Source organism: Ochotona curzoniae, unplaced genomic scaffold (genome assembly GCF_017591425.1).
Source record: "Ochotona curzoniae isolate NIBS_2020 unplaced genomic scaffold, NIBS_Ocur_1.0 scaffold_4701, whole genome shotgun sequence".
NCBI classification, from domain to species: domain Eukaryota; kingdom Metazoa; phylum Chordata; class Mammalia; order Lagomorpha; family Ochotonidae; genus Ochotona; species Ochotona curzoniae.
Window position 1 is genome coordinate 83,519,431 of NW_024467122.1, and position 23,226 is coordinate 83,542,656.

The window sequence follows — 23,226 nt, forward strand, 5'->3', positions numbered from 1 at the left end:
CATTTCAGAGCAACTTGTATAAAAAAATACATGAACATTGAGAAGATCTGCATAGATGAAGTATTTCAGAAGATGGTAGGATTTGGAATGGAATGCTTTTTTTGCCCCCCAGGAATGAGCTAATCCAGTTGCTGTTTGCATATTCCATTAGTTTGTATTTGGCTTTACATAGTAAGATGAAAGCTGTAGGAGAGCAGGGACTTCATTTATTCATTGTGGTAGTCTGGTACCTAGCACATTGTGGCTTCTTTTTTTTTTTTTAAGATTTATTTATTTTTATTGTGAAGGCAGATATAGAGAGAAGGAGAGACAGAGAGGAAGATCTTTTGTCTGATGGTTCACTCCCCAAGCTGAGCCAATCTGGAGCCAGGAGCCTCTTCTGGGTCTCCCACGTAGGTGCAGGGTCCCAAGGCTTTGGCCCATCCTCGATTGCTTTCCCAGGCCACAAGCAAGGGCTGTTGGGATTAGAACTGGTACCCATATGTGAACATTCAAGGCAAGGACTTTAACTGCTAGGCTATTGTACCGGGCCTCTGGCTACTTTTTTTTTTTAAGATTTATTTATTTATTTATTTATTGGAAAGGCAGAGAGACAGAGAGGAAGATCTTCCGTCCGATGACTCACTCCCCAAGTGAGCGCAACGGGCCGATACTATGCCAATCCGAAGCCAGGAGACTCTTCCAGGTCTCCCACACGGGTGCAGGGTCCCAAAGCTTTGGGCCATCCTCGACTGCTTTCCCGGATCACAAGCAGGGAGCTGGAAGGGAAGCGGGGCTGCCAGGATAGAACCGGCGCCCATATGGGATCCCGGGCTTGCAAGGCGAGGACCTTAACCACTGCGCCACTGCGCCGGGCCCATACTTTTTTAATATAAGTGTTATTTCACTTACATTTTGAAGAATATATTTGCATGTGTATTTTCATTTCTAGTTTGGGAGGTTTTCTTCACGGCTGGAACAATTCTGTTTCACTTTGGGAAGGCATTTTGTTATTTAAATTTGAGTGGTTTGGGTAGTTTTAGCTTTGTTTTTAGAAGACTGAAAAAGAAGTCATTAGCTGTGGCTTTCTTTGTTTATGTTTGGGCTTAATTCTTGGTTTTTCAGGTGCTTTTGCATTGGAGTGGAAATGTCCAGTTCTTGGGCCCCTTTCCTGTGGTTCCTGGGGCTTTGGGCTGGTTCTGTTCCTGTCTAGTGCTCTAATGTGTCTTCTGTTTCTTTTGTGCTTCATTGTGGATAATTTCTTTTGGTTTATGTTTCAGGTCTCAAATCTGTTTTTTTCCTGTGTCTCATTTGCTATTAAACACATCTTCTTTGGCATAATTTCAGTTCCTGTTTTTTTGTTTTGTTTCTTTTTTCAGTTCCATAATCTCAGTTCTTTTCTGATGACCAGATTTTAATTTTCTGGTGATCCCTTTTGCTCCAAGTTCTCAATATTAATCATTGTTATTATTAAGGTTTTATTAGCTGAATGTGTCTGAATCATCTGTTCCAGTGTTTTCTGTCTTTGATCACGTGTAGCAGTCCTTTGACAACTTGTTTTTCCTCAGAGGCAGAGAGAGATTCTTCATCCCAGTAGCTTCCATGATGGGCTGGGAATAATGCAGGACTCCTAGCTGGGTGCTGCCTTCCAGGACGCTGGAGTCGGGAGCCAGTGGCAGCAGTCCAACCCAGATGCTGTGTGGTGGCACAGAATAAGCAACACCTACAACCAAAGAACAGGAAAAGCTATTGGCAACAGGGGAGCAGGTCGGCCATGACCCCTCTACTGAGCAAGCCAAGACGCTTATAGCCATTCAGTTTAATGCCCTTCTTCAGGATCACACACCCACCCCCTTTTCTAAGTATTCCAGGAATCAGGGAGATGGGCTGACAGCATTTTTGTCAGGAAAACAATTTTAAAGATTATTTTTATTGGAAAGGCATATTGTAATTATGGGAAGAAGGAGTGATAGAAGAAAGATCTTTCACTTGCTGGTTCACTCTCTAACTGATCACAATTATCAGAGCTGAGCCAATGCAAAGCCATGAACCTCTTGCTGGTCTTGCACGTGGGCGCAGGGTCCCAAGACTGGACCATCCCCTGCTGATTTCCCAGGACATAAGCAGGGAGCTGGATGGGAACTTACTGCAATGGCCTCTTTTCTTTTTTTTTTTTTTAAAGATTTATTTATTTATTGGAAAGTCAGATATAGAGAGGAGGAGAGACAGAAAGGAAGATCTTCCGTCCGATGATTCACTCCGCAAGTGAGCACAACGGCCGATGCTATGCCGATCCGAAGCCAGGATCCAGGAACTTCTTCCAGGTCTCCCACGCGGGTGCAGGGTCCCAAGGCTTTGGGCCATCCTCCACTGCTTTCCCAGGCCACAGGCAGGGAGCTGGACGGGAAGTGGAGCTGCCGGGATTAGAACCGGCGCCCATATGGGATCCTGGTGCATTCAAGGCAAGGACTTAATCCGTCCACTAGGCCACCACGCCGCCAGGCCCTAAAAAACTTAATTCTTAAAAAAAGAAACAGGTTTATGTGTACTTGAAAGAATTACAGAGAAAGGGAGAGAAAGAATATCTTCCATCCACTAGTTCACCCCCAAATGAGTGCATGGGCCCTGGTATCTCTGTCTTTTCACTGTGTTTCCAGGTACATTAGGAAGCTGAATCTGAAGTGGAGCCACTGAATCTCTTAATTAGTGCCCATATGAGATCCTGGCCTGGTAGGTAGTAGTTTAGCTTGCTGGGCCACAGTGCTGCCCCCTTAACCTTAACTAACTAGCCCTTTGTTTTGTTTTGTTTTGTTTTGTTTCTCCCTTCCTTCCTTTCTTTGCCTTGCTCTCTCTTCTTTTGTTCTGCCTGCCTTTATCCCTGCCTTGCCTTGCTTTTCTTGCTTTTTTTTCCCTCCCTCCCTCCCTTCCTTCTTTCCTTCCTTCCTTCCTTCCTTCCTTCCTTCCTTCGTCTCTCTCTCTCTCTCTCTCTTTCTTTCACAATTTATTTATTACTTTGACAGGCAGTTTTACAGACAGAGTAGGTCTTCCATCTGTTTGTTCACTTCCCGATGTGGCTGCAACTGCTGGAGCTGAGGCAGGAGCTTCTTCTGGTCTCCAAAATGGTGGAGGATTAGTTATTTGAATGACACTGCCCTTGTGAATCCTTGATAAGTGCTGGTGTCCCTGCAGCTGAGATAAGAAGAACCTTCCAGTGGGCACTGAGATTTTAGGAAACAAGGCAGATACTGACCCTTGTTAGTCTGGATCTATGGCAGTGATGGGTTAGGAGGGACTCTGTAAGAGGGACTTACTGAGTGGAACCTGACATGAGTTATGCAGTCCTAATAAGTATGCAAATCACAAGAAGACTCCCTCTTGTGATAGATTGGACTTTTCATAATATGCCCCATCTCCTTTCATGCTTATCCTTGCATAGCAGAGTAGGTTTTCTTATCTCTTGTAATATTTTTTCCTTTGCCTCACAAGCTTTTCCCTTTATAGACTCGTTAGTGCTTAAGACCTTCCCTGGTTATCATTTCTTCTTTCTGGATCTTAGAATTTTCAATGTGCTTTCACTATCTGTGTTATTGGTGCTATTTTTAATAACCTTTATGGATAAAGAAGTAGATGTTTACAGAAATTAAATAACATACTTGTTCTCATAACTGATGTAGAGTATTGCTGTCCTTGGGCACATGCACCACACGGGAGACCTGGAAGGAGTTCCTGTCTTTGAATCTGCTCAGTCTCGGCTGTTGTGGCTATTTGGGTGGTGAATCAGCAGATGGAAGATCTTTCTCCATACCCTTCTCTTTGTAAATCTGCTTTTAAATAAAAATGAATAAACCTTTAAAAATAATAATAAACAAGAGTGGAATAGACTCAGAAATCTGCTAGGTTTAAAATTTTCACATCTTAGAGGTAGCCATGTAACACAGAGATGACAATGCCTCTTGTAAAACCTGCATTCCACTGTAGAGTCCCTTCGTGCAAGGTCCTGCTGTGCTGCTGACTCTGGGTGGCTCAGTTGGCAGTTAGCTGGGGCCCTGGAACCCAGTGAGTTCCAGACTCCTGGATTTGCCCTGGTCCAGCTGTGACTGTTGAAGGCATAAGGGGGTAAACCAGCAGTTAAGTGGAAGGTTGCTCTCGCTGTCTTTCAAATAAATAAAATTTTAAGATTCTTTATGTCTTGCATATGTACAATTGTGAAGAAAATAGCAAGACAAGCTTACTGTTAAAACACTTCCTGTTTCAAGTCTGAATGTTAAAAAAAATCCACATTTCAGTATAAAATAATTCCATTAATTAAGATTACAGAATATGTATAGTATGTAATGTGTCGATGGCTTATGGATAATGTGTCAGTGGCATACCAAGCTCAGGATTCTTATGGAAGCACAGAGAAGGTTCTGGAAGACAAGCATGTGGAATTGTCTCATGTGTTGGACAACAAATACTTGTATTTTTTTTTTTAAGATTTATTTATTTTATTGCAAAGTCACATATACAGAGAGGAGGAGAGACAGGAAGATCTTCCGTTCGATGATTCACTCCCCACGTGACCGCAGTGATTGGTGCTGGACCGATCTGAAGCCAGAAGCCAGGAACCTCCTCCAGGTCTCCCATGTGGGTGCAGGGTCCCAAGGCTTTGGGCCGTCCTCGACTGCTTTCCCAGCCATAAGCAGGGAGCTGGATGGGAAACAGGGCTGCCAGGATTAGAACCGGCGCCCATATTGGATCCCGGTGCATGCAGACAGTCTGCTATTATACTGCCAGGCCCTAGATTCAGAGTTTTTGAGGGTAGTGATGAAGTGTTCTTAAATTAATGGTTGACCTTATTCTGTGAATATAGCAAAAACCATTGCACCTCAGTGAGAGCTAATTTATGTAAACGAGTGAGGACAGCAATCAAGTTGTTCTTTTAAAATTTTGATGTATGGGGCCCGGCGCGGTGGCGCAAGTGGTTAAGGTCCTCGCCTTGCACACCTGGGATCCCATATGGGCGCCGGTTGTATGTGCGTAATATTTGAGACATCAGGTTCATGTCTTTTAGTGTAGAAAGCAGGTAGTATATTTTCTTCCTGTTTTCTATGCTCATTTATCTACTTTGATTTTTATTTAGTCTGTCTCTGGCCTTTGCCGCTGTGGCCCATTGACCTGTCCATCTGTCTGTTACAGTGCATTTTGGGTACTTCCAGAAGTATGAATTCAGTGATGCAAAGGACAGGCGGGCTGCGGCAGCAAAGGTAGGACAGCATCACTCCAAAGACAGTCATGCAAAGACCGTTCACACACATGTTCCCACACATGCACACCACATCCTTTATGTTGTCAATCTTTTTTTTCCTTAAGATTTATTTTTATTGGGAAGTTAGATATACAGAGAAAAGGAGAGTCAAGAAGATCTTCGTCCGCTGATTGATTAAGTGGCCACAGCGGCCGCAGCTAAGCTGATTTGAAACCAGGAACTGGGAGCTTGTTCCTGGTCTCCCATGTGGGTACAAGGTTCCAAGGCTTTGGGCCATCCTTTACTGCTTTTCCAGGCCATAAGCAGGGAGCTAGATGGGAAGTAGGACCGCTGGGATTAGAACCAGCACCCTAATGTGATCGCAGCATGTGCAAGGTGAGGATTTAGTAACTAGGTAACTGCTGTGTCCTGTCCTGTCAGTCCTAAAGGGAGAGTCTTCTGTGACATGACAGAGTATTTTCAAGGACTTGTTTTTTATTAATTTTTAACATATAAGCTTACTTGGCACCTAAATAATAAATCAGATTGGCATTTGCCACTATTTTTACAATACTGTCTAAACTAAGAGGTGATTAAGTAGAGAATACTGATACCAGCTCTAGCTTGATTCCATTGACCTGGTTGATCTCAGAAGCTGCTGGCAAAGGAGATCTGGTTTTGTAAAATGTGAGGGGGTGAGCAGGAAGGATGGATTGATTTGTCCACATGTTTGCATTTTTACGTTCCTTGCTCTGATGAAAGTAATTGGTTCCTTTAAATAATTGGTTCTATGCTAAATAAAGTTGTGTTACTGTGACATTTCAGGATTTTTATTCTAATATTTGTGTGATTTACATATATATTTTATATTTCTATGTTTTTGCTTGTTACATTATAGCCATTGTAATAGTGATTCCTGAACTTTTTTTTCCCTCTGTACTATTTTATTTTTTTAATTTTTTTTTATTATTATTATTTTTTTATTATTGGAAAGGCGGATATACAGAGAGGAGAGACAGAGAGGAGGATCTTCCGTCCTATGATTCACTCCCCAAGTGAGCGCAACAGGCCGATAGTATGCCGATCTGAAGCCAGGAGCCTCTTCCGGGTCTCCTACGCGGGTGCAGGGTCCCAAAGCTTTGGGCCATCCTCGACTGCTGTCCCGGGCCACAAGCAGGGAGCTGGAAGGGAAGTGGGGCTGCCGGGATAGAACCGGCGCCCATATGGGATCCCGGGGCGTTCAAGGCGAGGACCTTAACCACTTGCGCCACCGCGCCGGGCCCATCTGTACTAGTTTAGAATAGGAGAGTATTTATACACCAAATTCTCAGACCTGTTTAGGCACATGTTAAAAACTTCTGCCACTTCCACTGGAGGCAGCATGATGGCTCAGTCAGCTAAACCTGCACCTGCAAGCACTGGAATCCCATTTGGGCACTGGTTCTTGTCCCAGTGGCTCTGCTTTCCATCCTGTCCCTGCCTGGAAAAGCAGAGGAGAATGCCTCCAAGGCTTTGGGACTCTGTGCCCTTGTGCGAGACTGGATGAAGCTCCTGGAAGATTTGAGGAGGGAACTGGCAAATGAAAGATCTCTGTTTCTCCTCTGCAAATCTCTTTCCAATAAAAAAAAATTATAAAAATTTTAAAGGACTTAAGCCATTTAATGCAAACATTTGAAGAAAAGCATTTGTATAGATTACATGATAAGGTTGTGTTACCAAATGGTCTTGTCACTATGGTTCCTGAGTTCTCTGTCTTCTTCCCCTGGACCCAGTTGTTGTCTCAGCTGCTCTTTCCCTGGTTGCTTGCTTTTTATTTGGCAGGGGCATGTAAGGGGAGGGAGGGTGTTCTCTCCAGCCGGGTGTCCTAGTTGTCTTCACCTTGTTAACTCCAGTAAAACAATCCAGTTGGGCCTGCTTTCATATTAGAGAGAGACAGGAAGAAAGTTGTGTTACTACACATGGATACTTCAAAATGTTCTTGGAAGGCACAAAATATATGTGGGTTTTCTGAATTTTTTGCACCAGAATGAACTTTCCTTTCAGTTCTGTGTTTGTATGCATTGTTTGATGTGCTCTCATATTCTAGTGGTATTGGCTGTAGAGGAAGACAGCTTATTAGTGCAGATTTATATCATTTTCTTAATTACACATCTAAAGGAAGGAGCCATGGTTTTCATAAGTTGGTAATATGTTTTTGGACTTTCAAAATGAAGAATCATATAGCCGACTGTATTCGGTCTTCAGTGAAAATGCTGGGTGTTGAGAATGCTTGTGCAACCAAAGATCTTAAGTATCCCCTGCCTAAATTCTGGCTCCAAAGGTGGATACTAGTGTTTATTAATATTCTAGTTTGTTACATACTCCACATTGAGGAAATCTAGTCTTGAATGTGAAAATTCATTTTAAAGTTGCATATAGACTGTAGTGTGTGTATTTTTAAATTAATACTCATTTGGTATGAGCTATTTTGGTATGTTTTAAAAGATGGCTTTAGAAATCTTGGAAACTTTTGTTATGTTTCCTTTCATATTTTGTGTATAGTACTTTAAAAAAAAGATTTGTTTATTTCAAAAGCAGAATAACAGAGGGGGAGACCGGTGAGAGATAGATCTCTCTAGTTCATTTCCCAGATAGCCCCAACATCCAGGGCTCGGACAGGTCAAGCTGGGAGCCTAGAACTCATCTGTGTCTCTTGTGGGTCATAGAGGCCCAATTGTTTGGGCTTTTCTTCTGATTTCCCAGGCACATTATCAGAGAACTGAATCAGAAGCAGAGCATCTGGGATTCAGATTGGCAGGTACAGGATGAAGGCAGCATCTTAACCTTGTAAACCCTACATTCAACCCCCTGTTCTTTGTTAGAAAAGTATTTTAGGTACATTATGGTCCACTAAATAATTATTTTCTGTCTTCAATGGGTGTGGTAATATTAATATTAATATTAGTTACTAATATATAATTTTGCAGATTGTCATACCTAGAAGTCTGAGTCAAGATACACTAGTGCAGTTTTGACTTTTGGAGATACAGATTTTAATCCTAACTTCTACTATCGATGGTTTAGGATTTCTTCTTTGATGTGCATTTTGTGGTGCTGGTGTGGTGGTGGCAGTGGCTTAAGTAGCCACCTTCAGCACAGGTATCCCACATAGACAACAGATTCAGTTGGCTCCATTGGGATTCAGTTCCTTGGTTATGTACTTGGGAAAGCAGCAGAAGATGGTCCACGTTCTTAGGCCCTTGCCATCCACAAGTGAGACCCAGATGGGGTTACAGGCTCCTTTTCTTTGGCCAGGTCCAGATGGGTTGTTGTTGCCATTTCAGGAGTGAACTGGTAGATTATTTATTGTTTTTTTGTTTGTTCGTTTTGTTTTTTCTTTTGTTGTTGTTTTTAAGATTTATTTATTTTCATCACAAAGATATACAAAGAGGAGGAAACAGAGAGTAAGATCTTCCATCCGATGATTCACTTCCCACGTGAGTGCAACGGCCAGTGCTGCACCAATCCGAAGCCAGGAGCCAGGAACTTCCTCCAGGTCTCCCATGCGGGTGCAGGGTCCCAAGGATTTGGGCCGTCCCCGACTGCTTTCCCAGGCCACAAGCAGGGAGCTGGATGGGAAGTGGAGCCCATATGGGATTAGAACCAGTGCCCATATGGGATCCTGGGTGCGTTCAAGGCGAGGACTTTAGCTGCTAAGCCACCGCTCTGGGCCCGGATTATTGTTCTGTTCTGTCTGCCTGTCTCCTTGTAACTCTACAGTAGATAGACATTAAAAAATAAATAACTAGGATTAGTGTTGCAGCATAAAAGGATAAAGCTTCCAACAGTAGTGTGAGCATCCTGTATTGGTGCCATTGCATGTCCCAGCTACTTTCTATTTAGCTCCTGGATCATGGCCTGGAAAAAGCAGTAGAAGGTTGTCTAGATGTTAGGGCCCCTGAAACACATCTGGATGAATCTCTTGGTTTCTGGCTTCTTATGGCCTACCCCTGCTCATGGTGGACATACAGATTGTGGACCAGTAGATGGACGAGCCCCTCGCCCCTTTCTATGTGCAGCTTTTTTTCTTTATATAAGATTTATTTTATTTTTGATGATGTTTACATAGTTAAGAATAATGCATGCCCATGTGGACCACCAGTTAGGATGGAGGGAGAGTTGAAGAATGGGGGAAAGTGGAGAGAGAAGAGGAGAGGGCCGCTCTCATCAGTGTCTGGGGATGGGGGATGGCCATATGATGACATTCTGGGGTCCACGCTGTGACATATTCTCTGAGGCAGTGGCTCAAATGGTTTTGATAATTCTGAGATGTCTTTATTTTTGTTACTCCAAGGATGTGGAAATCTTTCCATGGTCCATTGGCTGACATAGTCTACCCTAGAGTTTTTACTTGCCCAGATACTTGCTGTTAAAGCTTGGCCAGGAGAGGAGTTGTCCAATTTGTTCTGCCCTCCATGGTACTAGACATCCTCTCCAGGCATCAGTGAGCTGTTGTCACATCCCCCAGGTCTGTTTGGGCATGCTGTCCACTGCACAGGCTTCAGCAACTGTGGAGACCCAGACCTGACACATACATTCCATGGTCAGACCACAGATCCTGTGATTTTCACCATAGTTGGAGTTCAGAGTCCAGAGATCCAGTTGTGGGGGCGTGGATCCCCAAAGAGACCTTGCCAGATGTGACCCCAGACTTGATTCCTGTGTTTGCCAGCTAATGTGGGATCTGACTCAGTTTATCACTCACATCAGCCTACACACGTGCTGCTGATTGCAGTTGCTGGGTCAGTTGTATTCCCAGCCTTGTCTTACCAAAACAGCAGATACTGAGGCCCAGCCTACTGCTACCCACCACACACTTGGTCTTTAGGTACACCAGCAGGAGCTGCAGCTTACACAGATGACTCCTACCAGCCTGTCCCCAGGCCCCTTTCCTGTGCTTGACAGTGTGTATAGCAGACTGGTCTGGTCTGTTCTGCATCCCATTTGGCTCTTGTACAAATCATTGGGTGTTGGGGCCTAGTTCAGCCTAAATGATGCCACTTACCCAGCCCACACTAACACCACCATGTGTCACTGCCTGTCCAGCCAGTCCCATCCCCAGTCCTGGTTCCATGCACACTTGGTGGGAGCTGCAGCCAATCTGAGGGATACCACAATTTCCTTATTAGACCCACTCCTAACCCTGAATCTTATACTTCCCTGGTGTTCTTCAGTTTAGCCTAACATGACTTGTCCCCAGTCCCAGCACCTGCCTAGATAGTGTTGTGGCAAAACCCTACCAGCCTGCACTTAACTCTGGCTCATACATGCATCAGCCTGACTCTCCCTCTAAACCAGCTTACATGTAGGCCAATGGGTGTTTGAGCAGTAGCCCAGCTTGGATTGCCCTAAATCCCAGCTCTAATGTGGACTGGTTGGTGTTGCGGTCTAGCCTGGCTTGTTCTGTACCCTGTCCTGGTTCTTACATCTGCCAGTGGCTGCTGTGAACTGGCTGTGGTGGCCTGGTTTGGGCTGCTCCCAGTCTTGATTTTTGTGCTTGTAAGTAGGGACCGTATCCTAAAAGAGGAGTTCCCACACTGCACTATCAGGTCACCTCTTAGTGGCAGATCTCATGCACATGGGAGGGTGTTTGGCCCAGCCTGATTTGGCCCACCTCCTGTCCTGGCAGGTACAGTGGCCTTGCCTGACCATCCCACCCCCATCCTGACTCTTACCATTGGGTGCTACAGTCCAGCCCTGTCTTGCCCAACCTGTCCTATACCCAGCCTGGTTCTTGAGAGCACCAGCAGATGCTGCAGCCTAGCCCAGTCTGGCATATCCCAGACCCAGTCCACACCTGTGCCGAGGCATGCTGTAGCCATGTCCAACCCAGTTCATTGCCCACAGTCTGGCTCTTGTCCTCACTTGTGGGAATCACAGTACAGTAGGGGCATCTCCTTAGCTACCAACCAGGCCTGCTCCCAGCCACAGATCTCGTGTGTAACAGTGGTTGTTTTTAACCAGCCAAGCATAATCCATGCCCTGGCTTGGCCTTAACCATCAGATGCTGCAGCTGGCCTGGCCCATCCTGTCTAGTCCCCAATCTCAGCTTTTGCTGGTGTGTGCAGCAGTCTAGCCCTGTCCACCCTGCCGTGTTCCCTGGATCTCATGCATACCTGGAGGTGTGATAGTTGTGCCCAGAGCCAATCCACACATCTACCTACAAGTGAAACAGTCCTGCCCAGTCTAACACCCACCCCTGACTCTCGTGGACCTAAGACCTGCTCCCAGACCCAGAGCTTACACATGCCAGTGGATAGTAGACCCTTACTCAGCACAGTCTACCTCCCCCCCACCCCCCCGGGCCTTTTTTGTGCTTGATGGATGTTGTGGCCAGCCCACTCCACACCCAATTCTTAGGTGCGCCTGTGGGTGCTATAGCCTGCACCAGCCAGGCCTATTCCCAATCCTAGTACCCATGATTGTTGGTGAGTTCCATGGTCATGCCTAGCTCGCTGGTTACCGTCCCCAGCCTTGGAGCAAAACAACTGCTGTGGTAGTCCCACAGGGGTGAACTCAGGATTCCCTACAGAATCTGTTCCCAGACCTGATTGTCTCACATGCTGGTTAGTGTCATGGCCCAGCCTAACATGGTCCACACTGTACTGTGGTTGGGCCCTGCAAGACCGGTCTCCCACATGGGTGAGTGTTTTAGTTTGGCCCCAAAATGTCCACCTGTAAACTGCCCGGTGTCAGCCTCCTTGTTCACCTGCAAGTGCAGTAGTGTAGTTGGAAGGAGTCCACTAGAAGTCACTTCTTACCTGTCATGTTCTCCCTCAGCAGTCCTCCATCCTTCCTTGAGCAATTCAGAGCCTCCCATGCCTGGAGCACACAGATTCCCAAAGCTGGTCCTCTGGAGGTGTGTCTTGGTGCCCTGGGTCCTGCTTTGCTGATCCCTTATGTGTGTGGTGTAGTGTGATGTTTTATGTTAATAAGCTTACTGGTGTTGTGGAAAATGTAGACATTGGTGTTGGTCCTGAATGATAGAATAGCAAACTTTGGTTTTATTTCACAATGCTAGCTTGTCCTAGAGATGATGAAAGCTTATCCTTCTAGAAATGAAGTAGCAGTCTAAGATCACACATTGTAAATTACATAGTAGAAATTTTTTTCTTTTAGCTTTTTGGTATTTCTGGAGTACTTTCTGAGTTAAACATGTCTTACACTTTGAGTTTTTCTGTGCTTTGGGTGCTAGAACTATTAGCATTTGTTGTGGTCATCTTAATTACAAAAAAGTTAATGTGTGACTTAATACAGTGAAATACCTTTTAGAATTTAATTTCTCTGGCTGTTTGCAGATTCTGCAGAAACGACATAATACCTTTAAGTAATCTTGATCTTTATAATTAAAGTTTTGTGTTCCATTAAGAAATAAAGGAATATTCCAGGGAAGAAAATATGGGTAGGATATTATGGAAATTTAAGTTTAACATCGAAGGGCATTAAATGAGATGCTATTGCCTTAAAAATGTTTTTTTGTTTGTTTGTTTTCACCCCTCAGAATCCTGCAACTATCACAAGAATACTCCTTAGCCACTTCAATTGGGATAAAGAGAAGCTAATGGAAAGGTAAGGAATGGTATTGTTTGCTTAGAAATCTTTTAACTAAATTACAAATGCAAATAAGGAAGTCATTTGTATACCAGTATGTGAACAAGCTACTCTAAAAGTAGTGAATGCTTTCATTTACTGTATTTCTCATGTGTATATTTTGCAATAAGTTTGTTAAGGAGTTCAGAATTCATTTTTGTTACTTTATTTTGGAAATGAGATGGGGACTGTGCTTCAGTTTTCTTTATATATATCCAGAGATACAAAACTGAAAATCAGTTGAAAACACCTGTTCCATTCTTGAAACATATGAATTGCTTAAAAAAAAGTCGTTACTCTTTAAAAAATTACGCATGTTAATGGTGTTTATTTAGTGAAAACCAAATTGGAAAGCTGTCCAGGTTTGCTGGCGATAAAGCTAGATGCTTGGACTGCTCTTTCGTTTTCAGGGCAGGAGTCTGCTCCGTTGGTTTTGTGTGTGTGTTTTGTTTTTGTTTGTTTTGCATTTTATCTCTGAAGTTATTTTATGATTCTAAAGGGAAAAAATTATTGGGGTTGGAGAAATGACATTATTGATTAGCCATTCTTTGTTCCTTTTCATTAGAAATTTGAGCACTTGGTAATTTTTTAAAAATTTATTTAATTGCAATAGTAATAGCTGTCACTGATTAAGTCTTCTGTTGCCGTATTTCATTTGGTCTTCCTGACAGTTCTGTGGAGCTAGAAACTACTGTCCCCTTGTAACTGATGTGGAAACTAAAGTTTGGAGATTCCCGGGGTTCCTGAAGGACTGTAGGATAAAATGCTCCTTCACCAGCGTAGTGTTTCTTATTCTCATTGGAATGACTTTCTTTTCTGAAATCAGTAGTGTTTCTTAATTTTGGAAGCCTTTATTTTGAGGTTTGCTTGTTTATGACACCTGTGCTAGGAAAAGGAATTTTTGTTCTTTTTTCAATTTATTTTTATTGGGAAGTCAGATATTTAGAGAGGATGAGAGACAGAGAAGATCATCTTCCACCCAGTGGCCACAATGGTCACAGCTGAGCCGACCCAAAGCCAGGAGCTTCTTTCAGGTCTCCCATGCGGGTGCATGGGGCCCAAGGCTTTGGACCATCCTCGACTGTATTCCCAGACCGCATGCAGGGAGCTGGATAGGAAGTGGAGCTGCCAGGATTAGAACTGGCGCCTATACAGGATCCCAGCATGTGCAAGGCAAGGATTGTAGCCACTGAACTGCTGTGTTGGGCCCAGAATTATTGTTCTTAACTGAATCTCCTCTAGTGAACTTTCTCAGCATGTCTCACCTTAATGCACTTACCCAAGGTCATGTTGTATTTTGTCCTGTAACACTGCTGAGAGCTTTTTTCTGTTAGACGTTGTCCTGATGCGTGGTAAATGTGAAATAAAAAATAGGAGCCTTTTGGTAGATACTTCATGGCTGTATCAGCTTTTTGTGTTTCTCGTAATTTTAGTTTTTTGTTTCAAATACGGTGAAGATAATTAGGAATTTAAAGATTTTTGTGTTTGTTTTTTAAAGATTTATTTGCTTTATTTAGAAAAGCAGGCTTGTAGAAAAGAAGAGACAGAGATCTTCCATCCGCTAGTTTACTCCCCAGATGGCTGCAATGGTCAAAGCTGGGAACCGGGAGTGGGTGACAGAGGCTTCTGCTGCCTTCCCAGGCCACAAGCAGAGAACTGGATTGGGAAGTGGAGCTGCAGGGACTGGAAGCAGTGCCTGCATGGGATACTGGTGCTTGCAGTGGGGAGATTAGCCAGTTGAGACATTGTGTGAGCCCCAGGTTGCTAAAGATCCTTGCTAATGGATGCCCACATAAGGTGGCCCACACTGTTGGACCCAGGATCCTGGCTTTGATCTGTCCTACCCTGGCCAGTGTGGTCATGAGGGAAGTCAGCTGGTGAATACAGGCTGCCAAGTTAGCCTGACAAACACTAGGAAGCAGAGTGGCTGTAGCTGTCTGGCGTTCCAGTGTGGACTGTGAGCATCTTCAGCTCTGTGCCTACTCAGTAGCATGTTTGGAGCTTCATTGTATTTACCAGACCTGACTTGCTGCCTTGGCTGTCTTACTGCATTTTTCCCAGTTGTCCTTCAAAACCCAGCATAAGGAATTTTTTATTTCTCAAGATAGTCACTATCTCCTTTGCACCTTAATGTATACTTGATTTAATGTTCCTTTACTTAAGCTCCTGGGAAGGAGAGCTGTCTACCCAGTGTCTTCCTAGAACCCCTGATGTGGAGAATATTGCAGCAAGGGTTTTGCTTGAGTGCTTTTGGTAGTTTTAAGATGATGTTGACTTTGCTGCTGCAGGGTTCGGAAAATCCTTCTAAGGTCTGTTGGTTGAGTCCACCCTGTTTTCATCTACCCACCCAGACACCTGCTGGCAAAGCTCGGATAACTAGGGTTACCCAGCCTGTTCTGCTCTCCATCTTCTTACATGGTATTCAGTGTCCTCTGTTTTTCTTGTCGTGATTCTCAATGTCTTGGTAGGCATTTGAACTGGTCCTTTCACTTTCCGATTTTTTTCCATTGCTCCTCTGAGTAAGTCAATGCGCATTTTCTCTACGGAATTGACATTGTGGTTGGTCATGGTGGTCCTAACCCAAGAATGGCCGTTCTTCTGGTATCTTTAAAAGCCAAGGCTGTGGCTCAGCTTCCTGACCAGCTTGTTCCTGAGCAAGAGAACACGGAAGTCATTATCTTTATTTTCCTGAACACATTAAAAAAAAAAAAAACTTTTAGGGGCAGGTGTTTGGCAGTGTTTAAGGCTCCATCTGGCATGCCTTTTTGCTTCATCACAGTGCCTGGTTTTAATTCTGGCCCTGTTTACATTTCCAACTCTGCTCTGGGCAACAACAGTGATGACTCAAGTGATTTGGTCCCTACTGCTAACATAGGAGACCTGGGTTGAGTTTTGGAGTTTGTCTTCAGCCTGGCCCAACCTTTATTGGTGTGGGTGTTTAGGAAGTGAACCAGAGAATGTAAGATCCCTCTCAGGTGTCTGCCTTTCATGTAAAAGAAAAGTTTTGGACTTTCTCTAGGTCAGGGTGTTGCTGATGTTATTAGGATTTCAGCTTATGAACCTGTGTGTTACAAGAACTAAATAAAATTGAATAGTCATAGTCGGTGATAGTGACAGTGAGCTTCTCTTCATTGTGGTTGGTTCAGGTTCTGAGTCCAGTGACTATTTCTTGTGAAGATTATGAGTAGAGGTAGGTCTTTGTTTCAAACCTACCTGATAAGGCCATGAAGAGCAATAAAATCATATACGGAAAAAAAGCTTTTGGGGTGTGGATGTGTTATGGCATAGCAAATTAAGTTTCTGCTTGGGTTGCATCCCATGTGGCAGTCCTTGGCTATTGTGCTTTGAATGCAGTTCTGGGCTCCGAACTCAAACCTGTCCCAGCTGTTGTATGCATTTGTAGAGTGGAACTGGGTAGATGATGTCCTCCTCATGAAGACAAACTGTGTGTGTGTGTGTGTGTGTGTGTTTGGATATATGGTTGTGTGTGTTTGGATATATGGTTATGTATGTGTCGATAATGGTTAAAGCAATTCTCTTGGATTTGTAAATTTTTCTTTTAAGCTTTGTATAATAAATCTTGTGAGCTCTCTTTAAGAATCTGTATTTCTGTTGTGACTTTGTAAACACAAGCCTAGGAAGCATTATTTTACGTATGTTTCACTATGGTTAGTTCCTTACTCTGCCTTGAAAGTCATGATGGCTGAGGGAAAAAAAAGGATAAGACCTTGAAGAAACTTTCTCAAAACATAAACTATGAGATACTGTACTGCAATAGGAAAGCAGTACTAAATACCACTTACATTAAAACATGGACTAGATTATATATGTCAAATATTTGTGTAAGAAATGGAATACTTTGAGATTTATTTATTTTATTGGAAAGGCAAATTTGAAGAGAGAAGGAGAGACAGAAAGATCTTGGATCTACTGGTTCACTTCTCAAATGGCCACAATCGCTGGAACTGAGCAAAAACGAAGCCAGGAGCTTCTCCGGGTCTCCCGTGCAGTTTCACAGTCTCACAGTCTTTGGGCCGTCCTGTACTGCTTTCCCAGATCACAAGCAAGGAAGTGGAGTGGCCGGGACACCAACCAGCACTCTTATGGGATTTCAATGCTTGAAGGTGTAGGATTAACTGATTGAACCATCACAGTGAACCCTGAAGCCCAAAACCTTTTAAAACACATTGCAATCATTCATATAATTCCTCAATTGGAGGTTTCCAGTTTTTGAGGGCTGGAAAGCATAAAAAAATAGTTTTCTGTTGCTCAGTTCTTTGGAATCCAGAGCATTTTATATCCAGCATTATGACTTCAGAAGAACTTTGAAAATCACAAAGTATACTTTTGTTTTTATTTATATAAAAATTTATAATTTACCCCAGGAGCCCTTTAAAATTTTTTACTAAAGCAATAATTTTGAAAGTTTGATAGATTTTGCAGATCTTAAATGGGCGACACTGAAGGTTAATTTGCCCCTTCTGAATTCCACTTCAGATCCTGCTCCCTGCTAATTTGCCTGGGAAAGCTGGAGAAGATGGTGTGAGTACTTGGTCTTGTGCCACCTGCATAGGAGACTCTGATACAGCTCTGGCTTCAACCTGGCCCAGCCCTGGCTATTGGAGCCATTGCAGGGGAAGGATTATTTTCCAGGTAATAGAAGATCTTGGACCATGTGCAATGGCTCAATTGGCTAATTCTCTCGTGGTGCCATTTAGTGTCCTGGCTGCTCCGCTTCCCATCCAGATTCCTGCTTGTGGTGTGGAAAAGTAGTGAGGATGGCACAAAGACTTGGGACCCTGCACCCATATGGGGAGACCTTGAAGGAGCTACTGACTGACTCTTGCCTTCAGATGGGCTCATCTCTAGCTGTTTCTGCCACTTGGGAAATGAACCAGCAGAAGCAAGATCTTTGTCTCTACTCCTTTCTGTAAATCTGCCTTTCCAATAAAAATAAAGTCTTTAAAAAAGAGAAATCTCTGTGTCCCACTCTGTCTTATAACTTTTTCCATTAAATTTTTTTTTTAAATTTTTTAAAGTCAAAACACTCCAAGCCCTGACTTTCAGTCTGTTTGTGCCATACCATGTCAGCTGACTTCTTTGGTAGGTGAGGATTGCTGGGTAGTGTTGTTGTTCTCAGTGTCTGCTCTGTAATATTACTTTCTGAAGATTGTCATTTTTATGTCTTGTGTATAATTTTTGTTTTATATAAATACAAGATAATTCTTGGTCACTCATGATATAAAGTAATTTTTCCTGTTCCTTTGCTTGTTATTTTTTTCCTAAATACCTTTATTAAGTGGAGAAGGGATAGAGACCAACTTTTTAAAAGTAGTTTCTTAGAATGCCTTTAAGGTATATTAACAGTTGTGACTGTTGTTGAAGCTTGTTTAAATTGAACTCTGGCACCAGAATATTGTGAAGTAAAACGTTAAGGTAAACACAAATTTCTGGTGGATGAGCTGTGTTTGGCTTAGTGAATTAAGCCACCTGCAACAACAGATCACAGGGTCAACGTGCCTGGAAAAGAGCTGAAAATGCCCAAGTTATGGGCCGCTGATTAAGTACTGGTTTTCCTCAGCTGTATGTGTGAGCTGTATGTATTGTTCTGTGAACAATCTGAAGGACAAAAAGAACACAAGAGAATATAATTTGCAACCTAGGAAAGTATTTAAGTCTAACAACCCTTTATTTAAGTTGGCAAATGATGATTGCCTATATTAGCATACTTAATGTAGAGAACTCTAGCCTATTAAAGTGGGAATCCAGCTGCTCCTGAGGCAAGGTTGGTGCAGGAAGTCACAGGCTGTCTTCCTTTGTGTCTATCTGATTTTCACAAAAAAGAGTGGGTGCAGGAGAGGAGCGGGTTTCCAGCAGCCCTTGCAGCCCTTCTTCAGTATGCAGTATGTGCTTCATCAGCGACTTGGTCACTTCTGATTGTGGCCCAGTGGCCACTAACAAAGATGTTCTCTAAAGCAGCAAACTGAAGGAACTTTGATAAACCTGTGTAAGAAGGTACGATTCCTGTATTCCTGAGCGCTGTTATAAATTAGAAGAAATAGTTGATTCTTTGAGGGACGTGTTGTGAGAGTGGAGAATATGGCAGAGTTTCCAAAGATAGCTGATAAAATAGGGAAGGAAATGGACAAAACTAAGGAAATTTGAAGGAATAAATCATAATCTTGTCAAACTTGAAACTACAGTAGCAACAGGAAAAGAAGGATCTGAAACCTGGCATGGTGGCAGTGGCCCTAAATACTCACTCTGCACACGCCAGGATCTCATATGAAGAGCCAGTTTGTGCCCTGGCTGCTCCACTTCCCATCCAGCTCCCTGCTTGTGGCTAGGGAGAGCAGTGGAGGATGACCCAAAGCCTTGGGACTCTGCATCCACATGGGAGACCTGAAAGAGGCTCCTGGCTCCTCCTGGCTTCAGATCAGCTCATTTCCAGCCAGTGAGACTGCTTGGGGAGTGAAGCAGTGGCTGAAAGATCTTTCTCTGTGTTTCTGCTTCTCTCTATAAATCTACCTTTCCAATAAAATAAAAGAAATGTTAAAAAAAAAAAAAAGAGTGCTCTTCATGTCTGAGTGACTTCGGAGTCAACTAAATGCTAAGAATTGACCTTACTACAACTCCTGGGGAAAACATTTATAAAAACTTTTATAACAACTCTCATTAACTAGGTAACTGGAAGAAAATGAAACACTCACATGCAGTATACTCACATGAGGACAGGGAAAGATTTTTTTTTTTTTTTGCCATTTTTAACATTTTAGGAAACAAAACAATTTTTATTTGTTTTCTTTTTTATACATGTAAGGTATAGCAGTTGTGGTGGTGGTTGAAGCTTTGGTCCTAGGAAAATATTTCCTGATGGCTCAAGTCCTCAGCTCCTGCCACTCACCTCAGAGACCCAGTTGCATTCCTGGCTTCTGCCTGGCCTGGTGTTAAGCTGTTGCAGCTCTTTGTGGGATGTGAACCAGCTGATAGAAGATTTCTCTCCCTCCACTCCTGCATTTTTCTCTGTCACTCTGCCTTGTTCAAAAAGTTACTTTACCACTAATGAGCACCAGCATTCCATATCAGAATGCCAGTTTGAGTCCTGACTGCTCCATCTCTGATACATCTCTCCCTCCTAATGTGCAAATAAAAGCCATAGAATGTGGCCCAGGTGCGTGGGCCCCTGCTGCTCTCATGGGAGAGCTGGATGGAGTTGGACATCCTGGCCTAGAACTAGAGATTATAGTGATATGGAGACTGAACCAGCAAATGCAGTATGCTTTTCTCTTGGCATTCTACCTTTCAGATCAACAGCAAGCTTTAAATAAATCACCTACATGCTGCCTGCATTGCTGACTTTCCGTGAGAGTCCTGGTACTGCTTCTGATATATCCTGATCAGATCAACTCACTAATGATGGCCGGAGTGTTTGGGTCTCTATACCTTATGGGAGACTTGGATGGAGGTCCAGGTTCCTGGTTTCTCCCTGACCCAGCCTGGCCATTTTGGCCATTTTGGCCATTTGTGGGGTTAATAGGCAGTTAAAAGTTGCTCTTTGTAACACTGCATTTTAAATAAATAAATTTTCAAGCAGTGTAGTTTTTATATGTATAATGTATATATTATGGCAATAAAATTAAATTTTCAATCCAAGAATATTTTCAGGAAATTCTTTTTTTTTTTTAAAGATTTTTTTATTGAAAAGGCGGATATACAGAGAGGAGAGACAGAGAGGAAGATCTTCCGTCCAATGATTCACTCCTCAAGTGAGCGCAACGACTGATGCTATGCCGATCCGAAGCCAGGAGCCTCTTCCGGGTCTCCCACGTGGGTGCAGGGTGCCAAAGCTTTGGGCTGTCCTTGACTGCTTTCCCAGGCCACAGGCAGGGAGCTGGAAGGGAAGCAGGGCTGCCAGGATAGAACCGGCGCCCATATGGGATCCCTGGTGTGCAAGGCGAGGACCTTAACCACTGCGCCACCGCGCCGGGCCCTATTTTCAGGAAATTCTAACCAACATTTGGCCCTAAAGTGTGAAGCTGTATAATGTAGTAACAATTAGTGTGAGATTTAAAGTAGAGGAATTCGTTTGTATTGTTAAATAAGCCACTCCTAGTAATACTGTATTGGATTTCAAAATCTTCCAAAAATGTTTATGGGTTCAGAGCTAATTATAAAAGGAAATAGAAGGTGGGGAAGGCATTTGTCCCAGCTGTTCAGATGCCCCAGTCCTATAAAGGAGAAGCTGAATTCCATTGACTTCAGGTTCCTGGGAAGCAGTGGTAATAGCTCAAGTATTTGAGTTCCTTATGTGCACATAGGAGATGTGGATTGAATTCAGGGCTCTGACAGTTGTAGTCATTGAAAACAGTGAGCCCAGAGGCTTGCATGTGGCTCAACTGAGTAATCTTCCACATTCAAGCCCTGCCATTCCATATGGATGTCAGTTTGTTTCCCGGCTGCTCCACCTCCTACTTGTGGCGTGGAAAAGCAGCGGAAGATGGCTCAAGTCTTTGGGACCTTGCACCCAGGTGGGAGAAGCAGAAGCAGCTCTTGGTTCCTGAGTTCGTATCGGCTCAGTACTGTTCATTGTGACCGTTTGCAGAGTGAAAACAACAGAAGGGAAGATCATTCTGTCTCTTCTTTCCATAAATTTGTTGTTACAATGAAATTTAAAAAAAAAAAGTAATGTAAGTTCTTTAATGGGTTCTAAAATTGATTCAGGAAGCTATAACTCCAATGTTTAGCTTAGTGGTTATATCACCTGCATCCAGCATTGGAATATATGGGTTCAAGTCCCAGTTCTATCTCCAACAATTATGTGTATTTGGTGAGTGAACCAGCAAGTGGGAGCCCAACTCTTCCTCTCCAGCAGTCTAAATTAGTGATTGACCTCAAAGCCAGTGCAGTGATTTAGCGGGCTAATCCTTTGCTTGAAGCATTAGTATCCCATATGCATGCTAGTTTTGGGCCCAGCTGCTCCACTTGTGAGCCAGCTACCTACTTATGGCCTGGGAATGCAGCAGAGAATGGCCCAAGTCCTTGGGACCTTCCGTTTACATTGTGGGAAGTCCGAAAAGAAGCCCTGGCTTTGGATTAGATCTGCTCAACTCAAGCTATTGCAGCTATTTTGGGAGTGATCCAGCGGATGGAAAACAATCCCCCCCCCTCTAAATCCGGCGCGATAACCTAGTGGCTAAAGTCTAGCCTTGCATGTGCCAGGATCATATAGGGGCTCTGCTTTGGATCTTCTGTGCTCTGGCCATTGTAGCCACTTGGGAAGTGAATCAGGAGACAAAAGATCTTTCTGTCTCTCCTTTGCAGATCTGACTTTCCAATAAAAATGAATAAATCTTTTTTTAAAAAAACCAAATGAAATGATTAACTTCTTCTAAAATGCATATATGCTTAAAGTAAAAGGAGTCAGTTTAGCATTAAAAGACCTTATTATAGGGTCTGCATTGTGATAATATAGAACAAAATTGCATTGCTGCTGTCTGGGAAGATCAATTATTCCTTCAATCACTGTAGTTTTAATATATGTAAATGTAATGAAACTTCCAACATACTTCTTTTCTAACAAAAGGATTATACATTATCTTAAAAGAGAATGTGGAAACTTCTAAAGAACAATGATAATCAAGGATTTCTTATTAAAATAGCAGTGCAGAGAGGTAAATGGAGTAGGCTGGAAAGCCTGTGAACGGATTATGGGACTGTGGATATCTATTATATGAAAAGGGGTGCCTGAGACCACCAGCTGAGAGAGTTGGGCTAGTTGGCCATCCCGTGGAAGAACTGAGCGTCTATGAAAAGGTGCTGTGGACACGAGGGCTCCGGCAGCTGTGCACGTCCTCTGGGATTGACTCAGCACAGGGTTCTTTCCTGACAGGCTGGGGGACTGCCTGAGGAGGTAATGAGGCTGAGTTCTTGGAAATTCAAGCCAATGTACAGTCCTGCAGTAAAGGATTACAATGGGGTGGGTTGCTAGTTCAAAGGAAAGATCCAAATAACATTCATGCATTTTCAGTCAAGTTTTTAAATGCAGAGGTTATTTCAACTTCTTATGTTTTGACAGGTAGTGTTTTACTCCTATCTACTGATTCACTCCCTGCATGTGTCTGGTTCCCAGGTGTCTATGTACATGGCAGGGTGCTAGCTACTGGATACCTGACAGCTACCTCCCAGGACAGCAACATTGGGTGTCCCCCCGCCCCTTTAGGGGTTCTGGTGACCACTTCAGGGGTTCAGGTGGTATTTGACCACTTATATGCCTTTAGGGCTTATAAAGCTATGTATGAAACCTAAGAGCCACAGTGGGCTTTTGCAGATTTGCTGATTAAATAAATCACCTTTACACAAGGTTGAAAAGCAAGTCAGAAACTAGGAAAGGA

The 23,226-nt window shown here is 43.3% G+C and overlaps 1 protein-coding gene across 1 annotated transcript in view; it reads left to right on the plus strand.

Annotated features, from left to right (window-relative positions):
* The window catches only part of ARIH1 (ariadne RBR E3 ubiquitin protein ligase 1), an 80,988-nt gene that overhangs the window by 12,020 nt on the left and 45,742 nt on the right, over positions 1-23,226 (plus strand). Inside the window, exon 2 of the mRNA XM_040969548.1 lies at positions 12,747-12,814. Coding sequence (XP_040825482.1) covers positions 12,747-12,814 — 68 coding nt within the window. The remainder of the gene's footprint in view (positions 1-12,746; positions 12,815-23,226) is intronic.